Source organism: Manis pentadactyla, chromosome 1 (genome assembly GCF_030020395.1).
Source record: "Manis pentadactyla isolate mManPen7 chromosome 1, mManPen7.hap1, whole genome shotgun sequence".
Lineage (NCBI taxonomy): Eukaryota > Metazoa > Chordata > Mammalia > Pholidota > Manidae > Manis > Manis pentadactyla.
Window position 1 is genome coordinate 165,311,421 of NC_080019.1, and position 21,958 is coordinate 165,333,378.

General features: G+C 34.4%; 1 protein-coding gene across 2 annotated transcripts in view; it reads left to right on the forward strand.

Moving 5' to 3' along the window:
- The window catches only part of DZIP3 (DAZ interacting zinc finger protein 3), a 103,545-nt gene that overhangs the window by 16,294 nt on the left and 65,293 nt on the right, over window positions 1-21,958 (forward strand). For both annotated transcript variants that reach the window (XM_057502441.1, XM_036930785.2), the window contains exons 3-8: window positions 249-315; window positions 2,781-2,936; window positions 7,092-7,208; window positions 10,509-10,589; window positions 11,829-11,953; window positions 14,627-14,741. In XM_057502441.1, coding sequence (XP_057358424.1) covers window positions 249-315; window positions 2,781-2,936; window positions 7,092-7,208; window positions 10,509-10,589; window positions 11,829-11,953; window positions 14,627-14,741 — 661 coding nt within the window. The remainder of the gene's footprint in view (window positions 1-248; window positions 316-2,780; window positions 2,937-7,091; window positions 7,209-10,508; window positions 10,590-11,828; window positions 11,954-14,626; window positions 14,742-21,958) is intronic.

Here is a 21,958-nt window from a genome sequence, read left to right on the forward strand (position 1 = left end):
TTTTTTATATCATCTTTCTATTTTGTTTCCCGCCATCCAGCATCCTGTAAACCATAGCATAAATAGCTTTTCTTTGACTGAAGTCCCTAAAGAGGCATGACACTGCCACCGTTGTAGGTCTTTGCTACACAGTGTTTACAATTCTGAAACTTTCAGACAGAAATTCACTTGTTCTTTACTACAACCATTTAATTGTGTTCTTGGTAAGGAGATGCACTAACTAGACCTTTCTTTTTTATTTAAAGTAGAGATCCTCTTGAGGAACAGTCTAAGGAGGAAATCAAGAATAAGGTAGAAAAATCAGCTAATCAACTGGTAAGAGAAGATTTAATTTTCATTAACTGTAACTAAGTTAATAATGACTAATTTGTTTGAGAATGTAGTGGTAAATCTAGTCAGTCTATCTGTTAAAAGTTTTGGGGTGAGTCCACTTTCCCACCTTAGTAAGTAATTAAATCTTTATTTAATAATTGATACTTGTGTCTCAAAGTTATCATTCCAAGAACCAGTCCACATTGTAAGTTAAAATTAGTAGATGATTGAGTTGATTTGCCCAGAAACATCCCAACAGTTTTATGAAATCCCATTTTTATCTTTTAAAAGTGAAATCCAAACAAATGAAAACTGTATACGTGCAAACACACAACTAATTTTATTTAGTAAGAAATTTCACCGAGTTCCTTAAGTTCATTCTCTTACCTGTTTTTATCACCTTTACTGTTAGCACTTCAAGTTTTAAATGGAAAAATAACTGAAATACACATTAATCTAGGATTTTTATTGCCAGTGATAAATGTATTTAAAGTAGATTAAAATACAGACACACACACACACACACACACACACACACACACACACATATTTGACTATCACATGTGCTTTCATTTATTAAAGAGTGGATGAAGAGCTCTTTGTTATGCTCATGATAGTGTAGTTTTTACCTTCCACATAGTTTTATGAAAGTATTATATTGCTAATAAAGTTTGTAAAGGTTATCCAGTAATTTCGGAGGAAATATATAGACATAAAGTGACCATAGTATTCATCTGCACGAGATTATCACTGTGAACGTGTTGCAGAGAAAATAGAATATGTATAAATGTAAATAGGGATGTACATTTGAACCAGGGGGATTAAATCCAGAGAAGATATTAATAAATAGAGATTTGGGAACACAGAAGGGCAAGAGAGGTGGAAACTTTGACCTGAATTTGGTGTAGATGCTCACTCAATTTTCCAAAAATGGATTGAGCATCAAATATTTTGACAACTGACTTAAAAACTTAAAATTATATTGATGATAAGTTACAGTTATTAAATAAGCATGAAACTTAAATTATTTCCTATTATTTTATGCCTGCTATAATCTTGCTTGTGCATCAGTTTGGTAATTAGCATTAGATGATTCTGTGGTGACTTTTGACTACAGAATTGACCTTTAGTTTGAAATATAGGCACTACTGACGGTTGTTGTTCTTTATAAGGATTTCTCTAGTTAGTTAGTGGAAGTTGATTTTTTCTAACTTTTAGAAAAATTTTAAACCTACAGAAAAACTGCAAGAATAATACAGTGAACACTTATATACCCTTCACCAAGATTTAGCAAATTAACATTTTCCTGTTTTTGAATGTAATTTTCATATAATGAAACACTATGAAATGTATGGTCTATTTGCTAGGTATTGATGGGGTTGGAAGAATCTAAATGTTAAGTCTTAGTCCTAGAGGCTGAGAGTAGACAGATGGTCCTATAATGGACTTTTTTGGTTCCTAGTCACTTTCCTGGGTAGTTCAGATCTGTTAGAGACCTGATAGTCAAGGAGTCACCCCATTTCAGGGCATTTTCAGTGACTCAACCTCTGCATGGCCTTTTCAGTAAGAAGCTTGTCTATTCATGAATACTCATATTCCTCTTGCAACAGAGTATAGGAACTGTGGTTATCTTGTTAAGGTTTGAAGGAAGGCCATCATTCATCTGTTCCAGCTGCTTATCCATTTCTGTTGGCCACCCATTCCTGACAACTATGTTATTAGACATTACATGTAGGACTTGACCATATAGCTGTCAATTAACCATTAATGATGGCTTTGTTAGGTCTGTAAGAATGAGTCCCTGAAGTTCCAGGATTATTACTACTTATTCAGCTCTAACCAAATTGAGATGATGAGTAAGAGTAATTCTATTTTACTACTTTGTTTATAATTTAAACGTTTACAGATTCATTCTATTTATTTTCTAATTGCTGTGTGTTTAGTAGCTGAAGCATCAGTCACATAATGTAAAAAGCACTCTTAGATAAAGTTTTCACATTATTATGAAGAATAAACTATGTAATATTTTAAACTTAGCATTTTTTATGCTTTAAATGGACCAATTCAGTACATGTGGAATTCTTAATGGTAACCATTTTTTAAGGTCTCACTCACATTTAAGCCTAAAGCCCTTTTTCCTATCCCACCACCCTACAAAAAAAAGGTATAATCATTCCCATCTTTGAATCTCTATTTTTTTTTACATCTTTCAAATGAATTTCTGATGGCCTTCCCTAGATTTAACTTCTTGAGTTTTGGTCTTAAACTTTCTGCTATGTTATAAGTTCCTGAAGAGTAGAGAGAATGTTTTATTTTTATTTGGATTTTCTATAGTTCTGTCAGTGATGTACATACAGTATGTAAAGGTACTTTGTTCTTTTTTTAATGCTTTGGCATTGAAGTTTTAACATTAAAGTAAATAAGAACATGTATAATTGAGTGAACTTTTAATAAATTATATATTCTAGGACAAACAGGAAAAGGACAAACCTACTGGTCTTGTTTCTATTAACCTACTAGTAGAAGTGAAGAAGTTACTGAGTGCAATTAACACTCTACCAAAAGGTGTGGTCCCTCACATTAAGAAGTTCTTACAAGAAGATTTTTCCTTCCAAACTATGCAGGTAAGATCATAATTGTTCTTTGGGGCAGAAGTACAGTTCTGTGATTCTGTGGTGACTTTTGACACCACAGAAAACACACTATGATTCTTCACTCTTACACTACTACCACACTCAGAACACATGTGACACAGTGTGGGTTTATTCCCACACCAACCAGTTCTGTACTATCTAAGTGTTCTACAAATCCACTCTGACACTGTACACTGGAGTTGGCATGAGACTTCACAAGTTAAGGGCTCAGTCCCACGTGACTTTCCCCACTTCAGATACCAGTCAGCAGTCCTAGGTTGTCCCCTGTTCTTCTGATTGACTAGCTATAAATTAGGGTTCCCATGACCCACCCTCTTAGGTTCAGTAATTAGCCAGAACAACTCACAAAACTCTAGGAAACACTCACCTATGTTTATCAGTTGATTACTTAACAAGGATGTGATAAAGGATGCATGTAAACAGCCATATAAGGAGATACATAGGATGAGGTCTGGGAGGGTCCTAAGTGTGGAGCTTCTGTCCCTATGGAACTGGGTTGTGCCAACCTACTGGCATAAGGATGTGTTCACCAAACTGGAAGCTTTCCAAGCCCCATACTTTTAGAATTTTTATGGAGACTTCATCATATAAGCATGATCAGTTATTAATTCAATGTTCAGCCCCTCTCCCTATGTGAATAGGGATAGGGCTGAAAGCTCTAAGCTTCTAATCATGACTTGGTGTTTCTGGTGACTAGCCCTCATCCAGGAGCCCACCTCATTATAACAAAAGAATCCCATCATCCAGGAAATTCCAAGGGTTCTAGGAACTCTGTGTCAAGAACCAGTGTCAAAGATCAAATATTAGTAGGAAATAGGAGTGGAGATCAATATATATATTTCTTATTATTTCATAATTACCCTTTCATTTTTTTTAAAAAACCCCAACAGCACAGCTAAGGTCTTAGAATCCCCATCTTACTTTTTGTGAAGGATTTTGGTGTCAGCCATGACCATAGACTTTTATTAATTAAACATGTAATTAGTTAGTGTTACCCTTTAAAGAATAATGGTAAGAATATGGGTTAGTAGCTTATAAGCTGTTGACTGTAAAGTCTGGTGTTCATTCTGATTCCATTCAAAACCCTATTACATGTCACTCTGGGACAGGGGACTACTTTTAGTTTTCCTAGTTTGTAAAATGTTGACACATTTTTCAAAAATGTAAGATAAGGAAAAGTAATGTCAAAAATGTTTATATTTATGAGTAAAATAAATAGTCTAGAGAATATATTGTAGATTTCCAGCTTGCAAATAGTTTTTCTAGATCATTTGTGCAACTTTCAGCAGAAGATGGATGTCAGTTCTTAAATAATGGAGTTTATTGAAGTTAAAATGTTCCACTCTTTTCTTTGTTGCAGTTAATTGGGAGGAAGGGAGCAAAACACCATAGGTGTCTTGAAAAGGTCACCTTTGCCTTTCCTGTGAAAGAGTACATCATTAGTTATTTCCATGAAAAAAATTAATACTATTATGATTAAAAACACAAACAAACTGAAAATATCTGAAGGCTGTATACAATTATAACGTTCACTGAGATAATTTGTCACAGTATGAATTCTGGTTTGAAATTGATTGGAAATGCCATTGTTTCCCTTTTACTTTTTGGAAATCACCCAGAAACAACAACAAAATCAGTGGACTTTATGCAAACAGTAGCCAATTAAGTAAAAATGAAAGATAGGTATTTATAAAAAGAAAAAAGATAAAAAACCTAGGAAAACACTTAAGAAATGTAAGCTGTAAACTAGTGTTTCTTAAAATTTTTCCTAAGCCACCTGTGTGAGATTTCTTCAACCTCACACTAGTCCTAAAGAATCAAAATCTGCATTTTAGTTAATACACACTGATTTTCTTCACATTAAGTTTAGAAATCACTATTCAATTTTAAAGCTATAAATAAAAAAACTCTAAAACTCTATTAATGAATAAAAAGCAATACATGTAGAAAGATACAATGTGATAAAGCTGTCAATTTTCCCAAAATTAAAATTTACAAATATCACATAATTGCAATAAAATTGACAAAAGGATCTTTTTTTGTTATGGTTACTTAAAAGCTAATTTAAAGTTCAAATGGAAATAAAAGGAAGAACTACCAAAAGAATTATGAAAAAATAGTGTAGGGGAAAAGGACTGGGAATTTGCCCACTTAGATATTAAAACTTACTATGAAGCTCTAATAACTGAAAGATTATGTCACTTGCTCTTGACTCTATAGACAAGTCTAGAAAACAGAAGAAAAATTTGGGAAATAAACCCAAATACATGCAGAACTTTTACATGTGACAAAAATCACTAATAATAATGGCGAAATGGGCAGATCAACCCATATCTCTGCAAAGAAGGGTCCATTTATGGTGTACCCTTTGTAGCAGTTACTATCAGTGATCTGCCCATACTCTTTAGCCTCTTGAACTGTTATCATTTCAGTATGTTCTGGACAGTTTCCAGTTTTTAATATCTGTATCTCTTTGTCTCAGGCCTTTTTTTTCCCCTCTGGAACTGCAGAACGCAGAAGGCTGTACTTCTTGTGGCAGTTCAGAAGTCCCAAGGAATTAATTATTCCCATACAACACAGGAAGCAGTCAATAAATAAATTGTATAAATATCCCAGTTTTCTTTATCCTTGAGTTGGATAATGTGGAGGCTGGTATTTTTCAGTGTTCCAGAGTTTCCTTGTATTAATCCCAGTCTCTCACTGTGGGGTAACTACCTTAATAACACACCCACTAATTTAAACTCTGCTTTCCCTTCCTTGTTTCACTTCTCCACTTCCTTATCATTTTTCTTTGTACCTTCCAAATAAACTGCTTACATTCAGATCCTTCTGTTAGCCTTTGTTTCCAGTTGGAACCAAAGTAGACACACCTACTCAAGGATGTATCTCTTCAGGGTCACAACCCAAATAATGAGGTGTTTGCCAGGGCCCCTCTTCCATGATAGGTCATGCACTCCAATTTTTCCCCTAGCTCTGCAAGTTTGCTAAGAGCTCTGCCTAGCTTCTCAGCCTCTCAGCTACAAGTAAATATGGCAATTGCCTTGCAAAGAAAAGTAGCTCCAAAAGTCAGTTTGTGTCTCTGAACCTTCCAATCCATTACATAGTGACCCCAGATATTTTCAGTTATTCTTCCGCTGCTTCCAGAGAAATGAAATTTTTGTGTTTTTAATATTTTTATATTTTTGTCCAGCTTTTCAGTTGTCCTCACTGAGATAATTGATTTGAAACTATCTAGGGCTATTTGGTCAAGTTATGTTTTGTATACCTATTCAAATTCAAGGGATATTGTTGAGCAAATGGTTGGATATATGAGTCTGGAATTTAGGTGGTAGTACCGAGCTAGAAATATAAATTTGGAAACTGTCAGTGTATAGACATTATTTAAAAATCTGACAGTGGATTACTTTACCTATCAACAATGTGTGTTGATAGAGATGAGGTTCATTAAATTGAGTGCTGGGGAGACTGAAATAAAGTATCTGGTTGGCTAGGAGAAAAACAGGGAAGTATTGTTCACTGGAAAGACCAAGTTAAAAAAGTATACATTAAATTTTCCACACAGATAATAAATACATCATTAAACACATACTGTAATGTAAGCCAAGCATTTGTGGGTACAAAGCATTGGGGAATGGACACAAAGATTAGACAATAGTCCTTCCTTTCATTTCGTCTATGTAAAGTGATAGTACGTAATCATATCTTGGTTCCAGTCAGATTGCAGCATAAGATGGCTTGCTCTGTGGTTGGTATTAATGCCAGCTTTCCTGTGTACCACATATTCAGGGCTCGAAGGAAGATTTTAGCTGTGTTAGAGAATAGAAGGTGTGAGAAAAAAGTAGGATTGCCACTTTTCTCTGAAGAAGTGGATGTTGCCAACTGTTTGGCAGGTGTAGGAATGCTTTTTAGTTTTTTGAGGAAATAGTTACAAAGATTTGTCAGGCTGCTTAAAAACTGACAAACGTAAGAGCGGTTGTATCTGGGTGCTGTGGATTGTTTTTTAAAACCATCTTTATTTCTATTCTCCACATTTTCTACAATGAGTATGTATTATTCATATAATAAAAATGTATGTAGATATTTGGTCTATTTTAAGTAAATTTGCAACCAAATTGTTTTCCACAGAGGGAAGTTGCAGCTAACAGTCAGAATGGGGAGGAAATCGTTCCTACTTTGACTTTACGTTTCCTGATAACACAATTGGAAGCAGCACTTAGGAATATTCAAGCTACTAATTATACTGTAAGTGTTTGCTTTTGTAAGTTTGAAATAACAGATTTGGACAACATTTTTCAATGTGAGAGCAGCCAATGCATGCCTATTTTAAAGTGTAGACCAATTTGTATTTTCCTCTAACTTCTAGAGAAAGGTACACATAAATTAATTTCATTCTTGTGTCTTGTACTTGTTTATGACTGCATCTCTTTAATGAGCCTATTCCCTTCCCCTACCATACAATTGTTCATCTTAAAGAGAAACTTAAACTAGTAAAAATGGGCTTTCCCAATTAGAAATGAAGAGTCATAAATGTCAAAAACTATTTCCTTTCCCCTAATTATTAATCAGATCCTCTTTCTTATGATATTTCTATATTTATAAAAATTATAACTTCTGCCATCTGTTACTGAGTACTCATGTGAGATAAACTTGACAAGATATATGTTTAAGGTCAAATGATACTTGAAAAATAAATGGAAAAACCAGAAGAAAAATAGACCTTGCATCAAAAATCACAACCAATAGTATAGGACAGTAAAAAGAAAAATCAATTTTTTCAATAATTTGGATCTGTAAAGTAAACTAAGTTTTGTACATATATAGAAGATGGATTAGTTATCTTCAAGAAAGGACTACCCAGGTATCAAACAAGGTAGCCTAAGACACTAAATCCCATATTATAATGACATACAAGGAGGTGGAAAAGTCATCCTTACTTAGGACCCTCGGAACCAGGGTTCTAGGAGGTTATACACACTACCCTAGTGAAATTCTAGGTGGAGTCATCGAAAAGGGATTTTTCCATCAATGTGTAATTCCAAGAACTTTTGGGGTGCTGTAGATCTGCTTTTTCTCTCACTGACCAAATTGCTAAACAATGAAATAAATCAGTATAAAATCAGCATTAACAGTTGCTGATTGCCTAGCCTTCTCTACTAAGGCATGATTTCAAAGATGAGTCTTAAACTAGGAAACAGAAATGTTCCCTCTCTTTCTAGAATTTTTTAGTAGAATTGGAATTGTCATGATCAGAGCAGTCTACTGCTTACTGCTGTGTGTGGATATCTCTCCCTGTTCCTCAGGGCCACCCTGGAAGAAGCAGGGCAGCCTTGTAGAAGGTGGCAGTAGGATAAAGCAGGGGGCTAGTTGCCAGTAACATCTCTAAATCCATTTCTAGTACTTGGAATAATCTCTGCTATTGGGGGAAAAGTAGAGAGGAAAGGGCAGGATGTAGGTTAGAAATGTACAACTTCCTTCTTTAAATTCCTGAGTTCTTTGCCTTCTACTTCTAGTTATAGGATTACCACAGTTCTGCATCTTATCTTGTTCTCAAAATGTTCTTTTTGTTTAGAATTGTATGAGCCAAGGGCTCTGTTGTATTATTTATGAAGCTAGTTTTTTTTTTAAGTTACAAAATAATAACACACACTTATTTAGTGTTTGCTATACGACAAGGATTAGCTCACATACTCTTCATGGGCATTCCATCTCATTATTCCCATTTTCTAGATTAGAAACTTAGGCATAGAGGTTAAATAACTATGCTTTGAACCATATTATATATCTCTGAAAGATGGGAATTTTAAGCTGGAAACCAGTAAGATATTACAGGGGAGTTTGCACTCACAAACTCATTCAGTCCAGTGAGAGCAAACACTTCTGCTTCACTGAGACTACTTTGAAGGCAAACTTTTACCCCAGCCAATTATCTCATAAATGTACATTGTTGGCCTAAGAAGTGTGCTGGTGAGAGAATAAGGTTAGATCAGTTTAAAAAGAAAGCTCATACCCTATAAGAAAGCTTACCCTTAATGTATCTGAAGAAATCTTGTTTATGGTATGGCACAATCTCAGTGAAAAAAATTAATGTGACAAAAGATATGATTATGATCTTAAGTCAGTAGAGAGCTTAAGAACAGAATGGATAATATTTTTCTCCATAGACAGTTTTTTAACTTCATATTTTGAAATAATTTAGATACACAGTAGCAAAAATATAACTATACAACTCAAAAGTACAGAGAGGTCCTGGTGTACCTTTCACTCAGTTTCCCCAATATATTATCAAAACCAAAAAGTTGACAGTGGGTGTTGGGTCAGGAGTCTCCAAGCACCCTGTAGTCAGAAGGACCCATGGAACTCAGTATGTAGTTGTACTCACACTAAGATTTATTACAGTGATGTAGTAAAAATAAACACCCAGACAGATTATAAGGGGAAAAACATAGGCAGAGTCTGGAGTAGTCCCAACTGCATACTTCTTTATATTTTCTCCCTCCCCCTCTTTCCACAACAAAAATGCAGCAACATATGTGTATGATGTTTCTGCCCAGGGAAGCCCATTAGAGACTCAGTGCCCAAGGTTTGTACTGGGGGTTGGTCAGTTAGGCAGCCTTTGCCTAGCTTATGTCAAAATTCCAGACACCCAGAAGAAATTCCCAGGTGTTTAGCATATATCACATTGTTTGCATAAACAATTTAGGCACAGTGACCCAAGCTTGTCAGTTAGAGAACATTGGGAACACTCCTGAAATCCAAGGTTCCAGACACCAGCCATGGGTCAGCTTTGCAATCAGACCTTTTCTAAGGATGACAGTCTCAGGCTGACTTTATTATGCACAGATGTGTATCCTGTGCTATTGTGTCTTAAGTGTATATTTGTGTAACTGCTCCTGCAATCAAAAGAACTATTCCATTACCACAAAAATCTCTCTTATGCTACTCCTTTATAGTTACATGTACCCCTCACCCTCTCTAATCTGTTCTCTGTCTCTATAATTTGGCATAGACCATCTTCAAATGAAGGAAATATCTGTGTGTTTTAATTTTTCATTGAAGAAGTGACAAGCTTTATGTTTGTACTATTAAGGTAAAACCCACACATGGACAATAAAATACTTTAAAGAAATTATCATATTTTTTTAAGATGTATGGTAGATACTTGGGTATTCATTATATTATTACCTAAAGTGTTCTTGAGACCTAAAATATAAGGGGAAAGGAGGAAGAGGGAGTGAGGGAGGGAGAAAAAGGAGAAAGAATTTTTTTTGAAAGGTTTAATATAACAGATCTTGATGTCATTTGCTTTCATTTTCTTTAATCAGACTAATGGATTATTCTACGATTATTTACTATCTTCTTCTGGGTCAAATTATCAAAAACATTTAAAATTCTCTATAGTTATTATTAGGTGGTTGATAATATAATGATACTTTTTACTATTTTTAATAATTACTAAATAGGCTTAGGGTATTTAATTAAGCTTGTTATACTGAAATGTGGCTTAGTCTAAATAACCAAGTAAAATATGTTTTATCTTTTTAGGCACATCAGATTAATATTGGCTATTACTTGACATTACTGTTTCTGTATGGAGTAGCACTCACTGAAAGAGGGAAGAAAGAGGTATGTAGCATGTTATTTGCTCATAAATTTTTTCACATATGCTGACTTCATTTTAACAAATTAAAATATTGAATTTTTAGATTCTCTAAAAAATTGAAACCTTTCAGTGACTTTTCTGTTGTATATTTACAATATAGAGTAATTATGCCAGAGACTGTATTGTGAAACTAAAAGTTTCACATTGATAGAGGAAACTTAATTTTAGCTTATAACTTCAGTTATTTTATTTATCTTTTAGATGCTTACCATTTATGTAAGACAAACTGTTTAGCATCTTTCACTTAATACATTTTAATCCATTTTGTAGTGTAGCTTAATCTCACTGGTCTTAATCTTACGCCTTTTGTGAAATATGAATTTTACCTCAAATACTTTGTTGAATAGAGTACAAGAAATAAAAATCTGAGAGTTAACTAGGTGATTTCTAAGGGTCTTTTAAATTTAATACTCTCTTTTCCTGATTTTAATTTCCATATTTTCCTTGCAACCTTGATAATTCTTTTACTCTTTGTCTTCCCAAATTTATACTCTCTACTTGGTTTTCTAAGTTAGATATATAAATATGACTTCTAATTAGATGAAGTAGAATTTATAAGTGCCAAACTCAAAAACATTCCCATTGTAAATAATTTCATGTAATATTAATTATTGTTTAGTGTATGTGCTAGAGAATATTTTTACACAAGGCTATGTGGCTTTTTTTTTCCAGGGAGACCAAAGCCATTATGCTTGTTTAAATAATTGTAGCAAGCATTCATCAGAAATGATCCCAATCTTTGCTTCTGAAGTTGTATTGCTTTTATGATCAAGATAGTTCTTCCCCAAAAGAGACTGCTCAAGAAGTCACTTCCTATTTGAAAAATTAGGGAGATTTGTTCTCCAATTAGAAAGAAAATTAAGAAGAAGAGAGAATTTTGTTCCCACAGGCATTAGACAAGCCCTTCTTTGGGCTAATAACATTTGTCAGTTTTAAATATAAAAGTTGTTTTAATTAATCTTTATTTTGAAATATTGGTTAAAGAAGGTCTCGGATTTTTTTTATAAATAAATATTTTAATCACTGAGTACATTATCTGTATGATCACTTACAGAGATGCTAGGATTATAGATGTAAATGATCACATAACTGGATCAATATTAAAGCAGCCCTAACTTACCCAGTTTGAGAAAGAATTGTTTATTACAAAAGAAAAAAAAATGCCTTTTACATCAGCCAAACCTAGTTTTATATTACTACAGGATTACACAGAAGCTGAGAATAAATTTCTAGTGATGAAGATGGTGATCCAAGAAAATGAAATTTGTGAAAACTTTATGTCTTTAGTTTATTTTGGACGTGGTTTGCTTCGATGTGCTCAGAAGAGGTAAGGGATTTTAATTAATGGGTAGATCTTGCCTTTCAAGCATTGTGAAATGGGAATAAAGTTTTAATCACAATATACCAGAGGTCATGACATTTGTCCTCTAATGATCCTTTTCTTCACCTATTCGTATAGATTACATTTTTTTTAATGTATTTGAGAATATTAAATATCAAACTTAACAGACCATGGCAATAAGGGGCAGTATAGCAAAGACATTATGACCATAGGCTCAAAGTCTGACAGACCTGTGTACAAATACATTTTCTGCCCCAATCGATGACCCCAGGGAACTTAATGTTGTTAAGCCTTATTGTTTTTCTTATTTATAAAATGGGATTAATAACAGTACCTATCTCATAAACGTGTTGCAGATCATTTAACACAGTGCTCAGGACACAAAAGTGCTATTCTTAATAAATGATAGTTGTAGTTACTAACACCACTTAGCATAGGTGTTTAAGATATAAATGAGCTGATAAAGTATTAAAAGGGTCCAGATTCTGAGTTTTGGTAATATTGGGTATTACATATTTAATGAAATTGTGCAGGGCAACCTTATAGGCTATCTTTTCACTTCCTACGTGGAGGCCCTTAGCCATTTGTAGCATAATTCATTCATTTTATTTGCTAAGCATTTAACGTATTCTAAAGAATATGCTAGGTGTTGGGAATACAGTGGTTTACAAGGTATGGTTCCTGTCCTCCTATAACTGACAATATAGGGAAGGTTATAGGCCTTAAATCAGTTACACAAATAACCAATTATAAAATATGATAAAGAGCTATGAAGGAAAATACAATGAGCATTTGAAGCTATACAGGAACCCCAGTCTGGTTCTGGGCACCAGAAGTCTCCCTGAGGAAATAATGTTTGGCTGAGATCTAAAAGATGATTAGGCAGTTTACTTGAGCAAGTCCTTATGAAGGATTACTGCTGGACGCAGACAACAGATTTCTAAAAGTGTCACCTCTGTGGTAGTTACCCGATTCTTTGCAAGGCTTATCATTTATCCTCTGGCATGCTTGTTTTTTGCTAGAGTATCTGGAAGATTTCTTACTTCCTGCTCACTAGCATGATGTCATCAATATAGTGGGCCAGTGTGGTGTTTGCAGAATGTCAGCATGGTCAGAGTCCCTTTAGTCTACATTATGGAGAGAATTAACATAGCTTTGATACAAGACAAAGAATTTGTACTGCTGTCCTTCCCTCAGACATACGAACTACTGTTTATTCTTTCTACTGATGAATATTGGAGAGAATCTACTTTCCAGACCATTTACGCCAGAAAGCCCAGTCATACGGCAGCTTCATTTACTTTCATCCCTGGCCTGTAGAGAACAACCACCACTGAGCTGCTCAAAGACAATAGTTCCTTTTTCACTCTGTCTTTCTTAATGGATGGAGTGTCCTCTGGGTTTTTCCAGGGAACATTGTCTGGTTGTGGGTTCTGTAGTACTCCCTGATCTTTCTTTAGTACTCTGCCAAGAAATTGACAGCATTCCCACCTCAGTTACTACAGACCTAGAGTGTGTCCAGGCTTCAAGTAGCCTTCTCAGCAGCATGTTAGGACTGGCTTTGGATCTCCTTGCTAGGAAAGTAAATCTTGAATTCTGGAAGAGTCCTATTATCAATATGTGCTTCCCTCTCCATTGGTTCAGTGATCTTAAGATCCACTCCCACTCATGTTTCTGCCAATAAAACTAGTAAAGTTCTGCAGTTTTTATGGTGAATAAGCCTTTTCTTTCTGGGCAGGAACTCTACCCACTTGGGCTCTGCTTATAACTGATCCTGGAGTTAGTGATCTGTAGGCAATGATCAGAGAAAATGAGTATCTTGAAAAGGAAGGGCATCGTCTTTGAGACATGTACCTCAGACTTTTTTTTGCATGGTCCTGAAGTAAAGGGATTCTACTGTACTCTAGCAAGAAAGAGGTCCTTGTCAGCCAGAGGGCTCAGGGGAATTTAGGGAGTCATTGTTTCTAAGCATATTCACCTAAAATGTCCCCATTCCAGATCTCAGGGTCTACTTGTTCCCTATCACAGTCCTGATTTTAGTGTAATAGTCCTGTTGAGGCTGTGCTTTTGGTCTTTGCTATTGTTATATCCTTAAAATTAAATACTAGATCTCATTTTCAGCACAGTCTGCCTATACAGGCCTTTTAGTTTTCTTGGTCATGAGTTAATAGTAGCTAAATTTTTGCATTTGGTCTCTTTTGCGGTTTGTTCCACCTTGTGATTAAATCTGGGCCTGATTTTCATCACAGATCATCTTTATGCCTACAGAAGATGAGGGTCTCTTTAAATGCTGCCATAGAGGCCTCTGTCTTCCACAATGTATCCTGAGTCAATAGTTGGCTGACTTGTGCCTGTCATTCTCTTTCCTCAAGGCTTCCAAGACAGTAAACAAAAGCCAACCAACTCTACAATCCCTTTAATTACCATGGCCCCCATACTGTTCAAGCTTGAGCTACTACATAATCTATTGCCTCCCCTTCCACCTGTATTTCATCCCAATCTACCACAGGTGAGAGTCCTAGTATTTGTATTTCTATAGCATGCCAGAGGTTATCACCACCCTACTTACCACAAAAAAAAAGGGTTACTTATTTTATTAGTAAACTAGCTAGTTACAGAGTCTCATTCAAACTAACCTGATTTTAAAATGCCTTCCAGGTATAATGGAGGACTGCTAGAATTTCATAAAAGCTTACAAGAAATAGGAGATACAAATGATCATTGGTTTGACATAGATCCTACAGAAGATGAAGATTTACCTACAACTTTTAAAGTAAGAAATTAAGAATAACATTCCAACTATAAACTAGTCAGAATCATCTTTTATCAAATATGATTTACACTATATCAGATTCTATATAGTAAGCACGTTCTTTGATTGGAAATTCACTTTTGTATAAGAAACAACGTTTATTCCATTACCTATGCAGAATGTATGATTCAACAAGTACAGAGAAGTGAGCTGGCTGTGTTAGCAAATAATAAGATTTATTTCCAAGTAACAGATAATTTAAAAGCTGTGCTAGTCCGTTACTTCACATGATAGGAGCTAAATAAATATACTAGTTAATATTTTTTTCCCTAATGTTATTTGCCATTATTCTGTTGTTGGTTTAAATTTTAAAAGTACTAAAAGCTTACTTTAAAAAACATGAAAAATGTAAAAATGTCCAAATTTTTATAAAATTAATCCATATTTCTTCAAATGGAGAAATTGTTGGTAGTTTTTATTGATGTCTTTACAGACACACATGTATAAACACTCATTTTATTTTTATTAAGCTGGTATGATATTATATACATTGATTTATAGTCTGGAAATAAATTTATTATTGTGACTTTCCCAGTAATTAGATTATTATACAGTATGATTTTTTTTCATGGTCCATCATATAATCCTGCTTTAATTTGCTTAACCAGTTCCCTGCTATTGAACATTAGTTTATCATAAACATTCCAGTTTTTCAATAGTATGAAAAGTGATCTTTGTATATTTCTCACATTTTGTGAGAGGTATAGAACATTAGTTTATCATAAACATTCCAGTTTTTCACTATTATGCAAAGTGATCTTTGTATATTTATCACATTTTGTGAGAGGTATGTCACACATTTTGTGTGAGTGTATATTTCTCACACTTGCTTAGGATAAATTTCTAAAAGTGGAATTGTGAAGCAAGTTTTCATAGACTTATGAAGTTGTAGACACATATCTCTGTATTTCCTCCGGAAAGTTTTTACCAGTTTATATTAAGACAAAATACTAGAGTTTCTGTTTCCCCACACCTTCTTAGTGCTGTTCATTTTTTTGGGTAATTTTTGCCCATCTGATAAGCCATATTGGTCATTTTTTAATTTGTTTAATATGAGAAGAGCTTCACTAGCTTTCTCTTTGTAGTGTTTGAATGACACATCTCTTTCTAAAATTTTACTTTTAAACCTTTCTGAATCTTTATATTTTAGTTGATTTTAAAGCAAAATGCATTCCTTAAAATAAAGAGATGTTTCATAAAAGTTCAAAATTCAATTTTCTAGGAAACTACTACAACTCAAATTTGTGTACACCTAATGACAAAACTTCAAAAATTATGGAATAAAAACTGAACTGGAAGGAGAAAGAAAAATCTCTGCAATCACAGTGGATTATTTTAATATACCTCTCAGTAATCAATAGAATAATTTTTGACATTTGTCAGGATAATCATGTGACTTTTAAGTTTAGTTTAACAGTGTAATAATTATATACTTTTCTTTAAAATACTGAATTTCTGTTAAGTTCAACTTAAAGCAGTCCCTACTTGGTCTTGGTTTCTCTTTTCTTGCCTTCTTTTAAAACATTTTTCTTAATCAAAACTTTTTTAGTGAATTTTTATTTTATGCAAAGTAATATATCTATTCAGTTTATCAAATAATATTAAAAGACTTAAAAATTAACATGTTGTGGTCCATCATCTCTAATTGTAGTTCTTAACTAGAGACAACTTCTCCCAACTCCAGGCACTTCTCTGATATTTTTTGAAAAGATGTACTACTCTTTAAAAAAAAATCTCCAATTTAGGTATTATCTTTTGATTTCTCACTATGGAAGATGAGGATTTATTAGCTCTGCTGTATATCTCCTTCACATACACACTTCCCTTCCCCCATCTTACCAATATTCACAAGTTTTTATTAAATTGACATTAGGGTTTCCCTTTATTCCTTGGAATATCCTTCACCTGTCTCCTGTGTCGAATCCTGTGTGTCTTGGATCTCAAGTTTTCCTCTTTCTATGTTTACTCCCTTGTTTTGGTGGTGAACTCATCCAGCAGCTTCCTAGAAAAGGGTGCTTGCTTGGGAGGTTAATTTTTTGAGAAATTGCAAGTCTCAAAATAATTAATTTTTGTACACATTATTTATATCTTGCATGGGCATAGAATTGTAGGTTGAAAATCATTTTCCTTCATATTTTAAAAGTGTGTTTCTATTATCTTCTAGCTTCCAGTACTACTTTTGAGAAATCTGATGTTCTGATTGTCAATCTTTTACTTATAACCTGTTTTATTTTTTTCATCCAGGAGTTTTTAAGCTATTCTGTGTATCCCTAGTATTGAAAATTCTCTGGGATGTTGTTTGATGATTTCTTCATTTTCTCTTTTTTTCTGAAATGTTTATTATTCAGATGCTTGATATCCTGGACTGAATCTCTGATTTTATTATTTGTTTACAATTGTTCATTTTTTATCTTGGAGATTTTTCTCAACTTTATCTTTCTGCAAAGGGTTGATATTTAGCCACTATGCTAAAATATACTATTATGTTATACTAACATAACACTAGTGCTGTCATATTAGTTAAAATGTTAAAAATGTGTCTCTACAGCTTCAAAAATAGTTGTTGCCATGAGTTTCTTGGGCTCCTAAACACTTTTCTTGCTCCCCTGGATTCTCTGCCAGCCCTCTCTCCATATACTTGACTAAAATCAAATAACTAATGATTTATGTCTGGAATGGCTAAATGCTTCCATGATCCTGCTCAGGGTCTTGGCAAACATATTCTTAATCTGTTATAAATAAGTTAGCTACCAGCAGGCTTGTTTTTTAATTGTTGTTACGAATGTTAACAGCCCTTTTTTTAAATTGAAGTATCATTGATACACAATCTTATTATGGTTTCAAATATACAACACAATGGTTCAACAGTTATCCATATTATTAAACCCCCAACCCCAATAGTGCAGTTATTTGTCAACATAGGAAGCTGTTACAGAATCACTGGCTATATTCTCCATGCTGTACTGCTATCCCTGTGACCAACTTACATTGTGATTGAGAATTCTTGTGCCCCTTTATGCCCTACAACCACCCACTCACCCCAACCCCTCCCCTCTGGAAACCACCAGTCACTTTTCAGTGTCTGTGAGTCTACTGCTGTTTTGTTCATTGTTTTGCTTTGTTTTTATATTCCACAAATAAGTGAAATCATATGGTATTTGTCTTTCTCCATCTGGCTTATTTCACTGAGCATAATACCTCTAAATCCATCCAAGTTGCTGCAAATGGCAGGATCTCTTATGGCTGAATAATATTCCATTGTGTATGTGTACCACATCTTCTTTATCCATTCACATATTTATAGACATTTAGGTTGCTTCCATATCTTGGCTATTGTAAATAATGCTGCAATAAACATAGGGGTGCATATGTATATCTTTTTGAATCAGGAATTTTGTTTTCTTTTGGTGAATATCTAGAAGTGAAATTACTGGGTTGAATGGTATTTCAATTTTTAGTTTTTTGAGAAACCTCCCTACTACTTTCCACAGTGGCTGCACTAATTTACATTCCTACCAACAGTGTAGAAGGGTTCCCATTACTCCACATCCTCACCAACACTTGTTATTTCTTGTCTTTTGGATAGTGACCACCTTATCTGATGTGACATGATATGTCAGGGAGCATAATACCTCCAGCTTTGTTCTTCTTTCTCAGGATTGCTTTGGCTATTCAGGGTCTTGGGGTTCCATATGAATTTTAGAATTGTTTGTTCTAGTTCATTTAAAAATGCTGTTGGTATTTTGATAGGGATTGCATTGAATCGGTGGATTGTTTTGGGTAGGATGGCCATTTTGACATTAGTTCTTCCTATCCATGAATATGGGATGTATTTCCATTTATTTCTGCCTTCTTTCATTTATCTCATGAGTGTCTTACAGTTTTCAGAGTACAGGTTTTTCACCTTGGTTATATTTATTCCTAGGTATTCTTTTTGATGCAATTGTGAATGGAATTCTTTTCCTGATTTTTCTTTCTGCTAATTTGTTGTTAGTATATTAAGAATGCAACAGATTTCTATGTATTGATTTTGTATCCTGCAACTTTGCTGAATCCAGTTATTCTAACAGTTTTTTGTGGCATCTTTAGGGTTTTACTGTGTATAATATGTCATCTGCAAATAGTGATAGTTTAACTTCTTCCTTACCAATTTGGATGCCTTTTATCTCTTTGTCTTGTCTGATTGCTGTGGCTGAGACCTCCAGTATGATGTTGAATAAAAGTGGTAAGAGTTGACATCCTTTTCTTGTTCCTGATCTTAGAAGAAAAGCTTTTGGCTTCTCACCATTGAGTATGTTGTTTGCTGTGGGTTTGTTATAAATGGCCTTTATTATGTTGAGGTACATATGTTGCATTTCTGTGGTATCTGTTGTGACTATTCCTTTTTTGTTTTTGATTTTGTTTATTTGTGTACTCTTCTTGGTAAGTGTGGCAAGGGATTTGTCTACTTTGTTTATGTTCTCAAAGAACCAGCTCTTGGTTTTGTTGACTTTTCTATCATTTTATTCTTCTCTATTTTATTTCTGCTGTGATCTTTATTATGTCCCTCCTTTACTAACTTAGGGTTTCATTTGTTTTTCTTTTTCTAGTTTCCTTAACTGTGAGTTTAGACTGGTTATTTGGGATTGTTCTTGTTTCTTGAGGTAGGCCTGTATTGTTACATACTTCCCTCTTAGAACCACTTTTGTGGTGTCCCACAATTTTTGGACTGTTTCATTTTTGTTTTCATTAATTATTTAGAAGCATGTTATTTAGCTTCCATGTGTTTGTAGGCTTGTTTTCCTTGTGTAATTTATTTCTAGTTTCATACCATTGTGGTCTGAGAAGTTGCTTGATACGATTTCAATCATTTTGAATTTATTGAGGCTCTTCTTGTGGCCTAGTATGTGATCTATTCTGGAGAATGTTCCATGTACACTTCAGAAAAATGTGTATCCTGCTGGTTTTGGGTGGAGTGTCCTGTAGGTGCCTGTTAAGTCCATCTGATCTAATGTATCGTTCAGTGCCTCTGTTACCTTATTTATTTTCTGTCTGGTTGATCTATTAATATGAGTGATGTGTTAAAGTCTACTAAAATGAATGAGTTATAATCTATTTCCCCCTTTAATTTTGTTAGTATTTGTTTTACAAATTTAGGTACTTCTGTGATGGATGTGTAGATCTTTATAATGGTTATATCCTATTCTTGGACTAATCCCTTTATCATTATGTAATGTCCTTCTTTGTCTCTTATTACTTTCTTTGTTGTGAAATCTATTTTGTCTGGAAAAAAGTACTGCTACTCCTGCTTTTTTTTCCCAAATATTTGCATGAAATATCTTCTGCCATCCCTTCATTTTTAGTCTGTGTATGTCTGGGTCTGAAATGAGTCTCTTGTATAGCTGGTTCTTGTTTCTTTATTCATTCTGCCACTCTATGTCTTTTGATTGGTGCGTTCAGTCCATTTACATTTAAGGTAATTATTGATATGTATATACTTATTGCCATTTTATTAATGTTTTCTGGTTGTTTTATAGCTCCCCTCTGTTTCTTTCTTCCTCTCTTGTACTCGTCTCTTTTTATTTGATGTTTTTCTTTAGTGTTGTGATTGAATTTCTCTTTTTTAGTTTTTTGTTTATCTGTTAGCATAGGCTTTAGATTTGTGTTTACCATAAAGTTCCAGGATACCTTCTTGACTATATAACAGTCTATGTTAAGTTGTTAATTGCTGTATTTCAAACAGAATCTAAGAGTACCTTTTTCTTCTTCCTCCTCCACACTTTATGTTAGATGTCATAATTTGCACGTTTTGTGTTTGGCTTGATTGATTTTATGTATCGTTGGTTTTACTAGTTTTGTTTTAATTTTGTGCTTGCTTGGTAAGTAATTGACCTACATTTCCTGTGGATTTAGTTCACTGGTGAAAACTATTTAGTCTCAGGAATATTTCCATCTACAGCATTACCTTTAACATGTCCTCTAATGCTGGTTTAGTAGTTATAAACTCCTTAAGCCTTCATTTATCTGGGAAATATTTAATCTCTCCTTCAAATTTGAATGATAGTCTTGCTGGGTAAAGGATTCTTGATTGAAGCACCTTCTGTTTTAATACAGTTTATGTTTCATGCCACTCCCTTTGTCCTGTATAGTTTCTGTTGAGAAATCTGTTCATAGCTTGATGGGGTTTTCCTTATAAGTAATCTTTTTTTCTCTCTCTTTTTGCTTTCAGTACTCTCTCCTTATCCTTAATCTTTGTCATTTTAATTATTATATGTCTTGGTGTTGTCTTTCTAGGGTTCCTTTTGTTAGGGGCTCTCTGTGCTTCCATGACCTATTTCCTTCCCCAAATTGGGGAAGATTTCAACAATTATTTTCTCAAAGAGACTTTCTATCTCTTTTTCTCTCTTTTCTCCTTCTGGTACCCCTATTATGCAAATATTGTTTTGTTTAGAGTTATACAGCTCTCTTAGCATTCTTTCATTCCCAGAGATTATTTTTTCTCTCTCTTCTTGTTTCATTGTGTTCTTGTTCTCTAATTTCCATCTCACTGATTGTTTCCTCTACTTGCAGCAATCTGTTATTTAGTGTCTCCCTTGTATATTTCATTTCAGCTCTGAGTGGCTGTTTTTCAGCTCTCCTGTCTCTTTGTTGAAGTCTTTGCAAAGATTTTCAATACTTTTCTGCAGATTGGTGACCATACTGATGACTATTACTTTGAGATCTTTATCAAGGAGGTTGGTGGTCTCTGTTTCAGTTAGCCCTCTTTCTGGTGTCTTATCCTGTAGTTGTGTTTGGAACATAATCCTTTGCCTCCTCATTTTGTCAGAGTTCTGTTTATTTCTGTGTATTAGATGGATCTGCTGTGCTTCCTGGTCTAGAGAGTAATGGCTTTATGAAGAAGTCTTCTTTTGGTGCCCAGAAGCTCAAGACTATTGACTGTCCAGTGCCTGGTTCTCCATTGCAGTGCAGCCCCAGTTGCATTGGTGGGCAAAGTCTGTGTGTCAGCAGTGGTCTCAGTCTCAGTCTACTGTTGCTGGCAGTTTGCCTCACCCAGTTCTTTGTAATCAAAGGAATGGCTTCTGCTGGGATGGTGTGGGCAGGGCAGTTGAGTGACTGTTTGGCAACATGCACATCACAGCAGTGGTGAGTTGCAAGGCAGCAGGAGTGTGAGCATGCAGCGGTAGAGGCTAGTTGCTTGG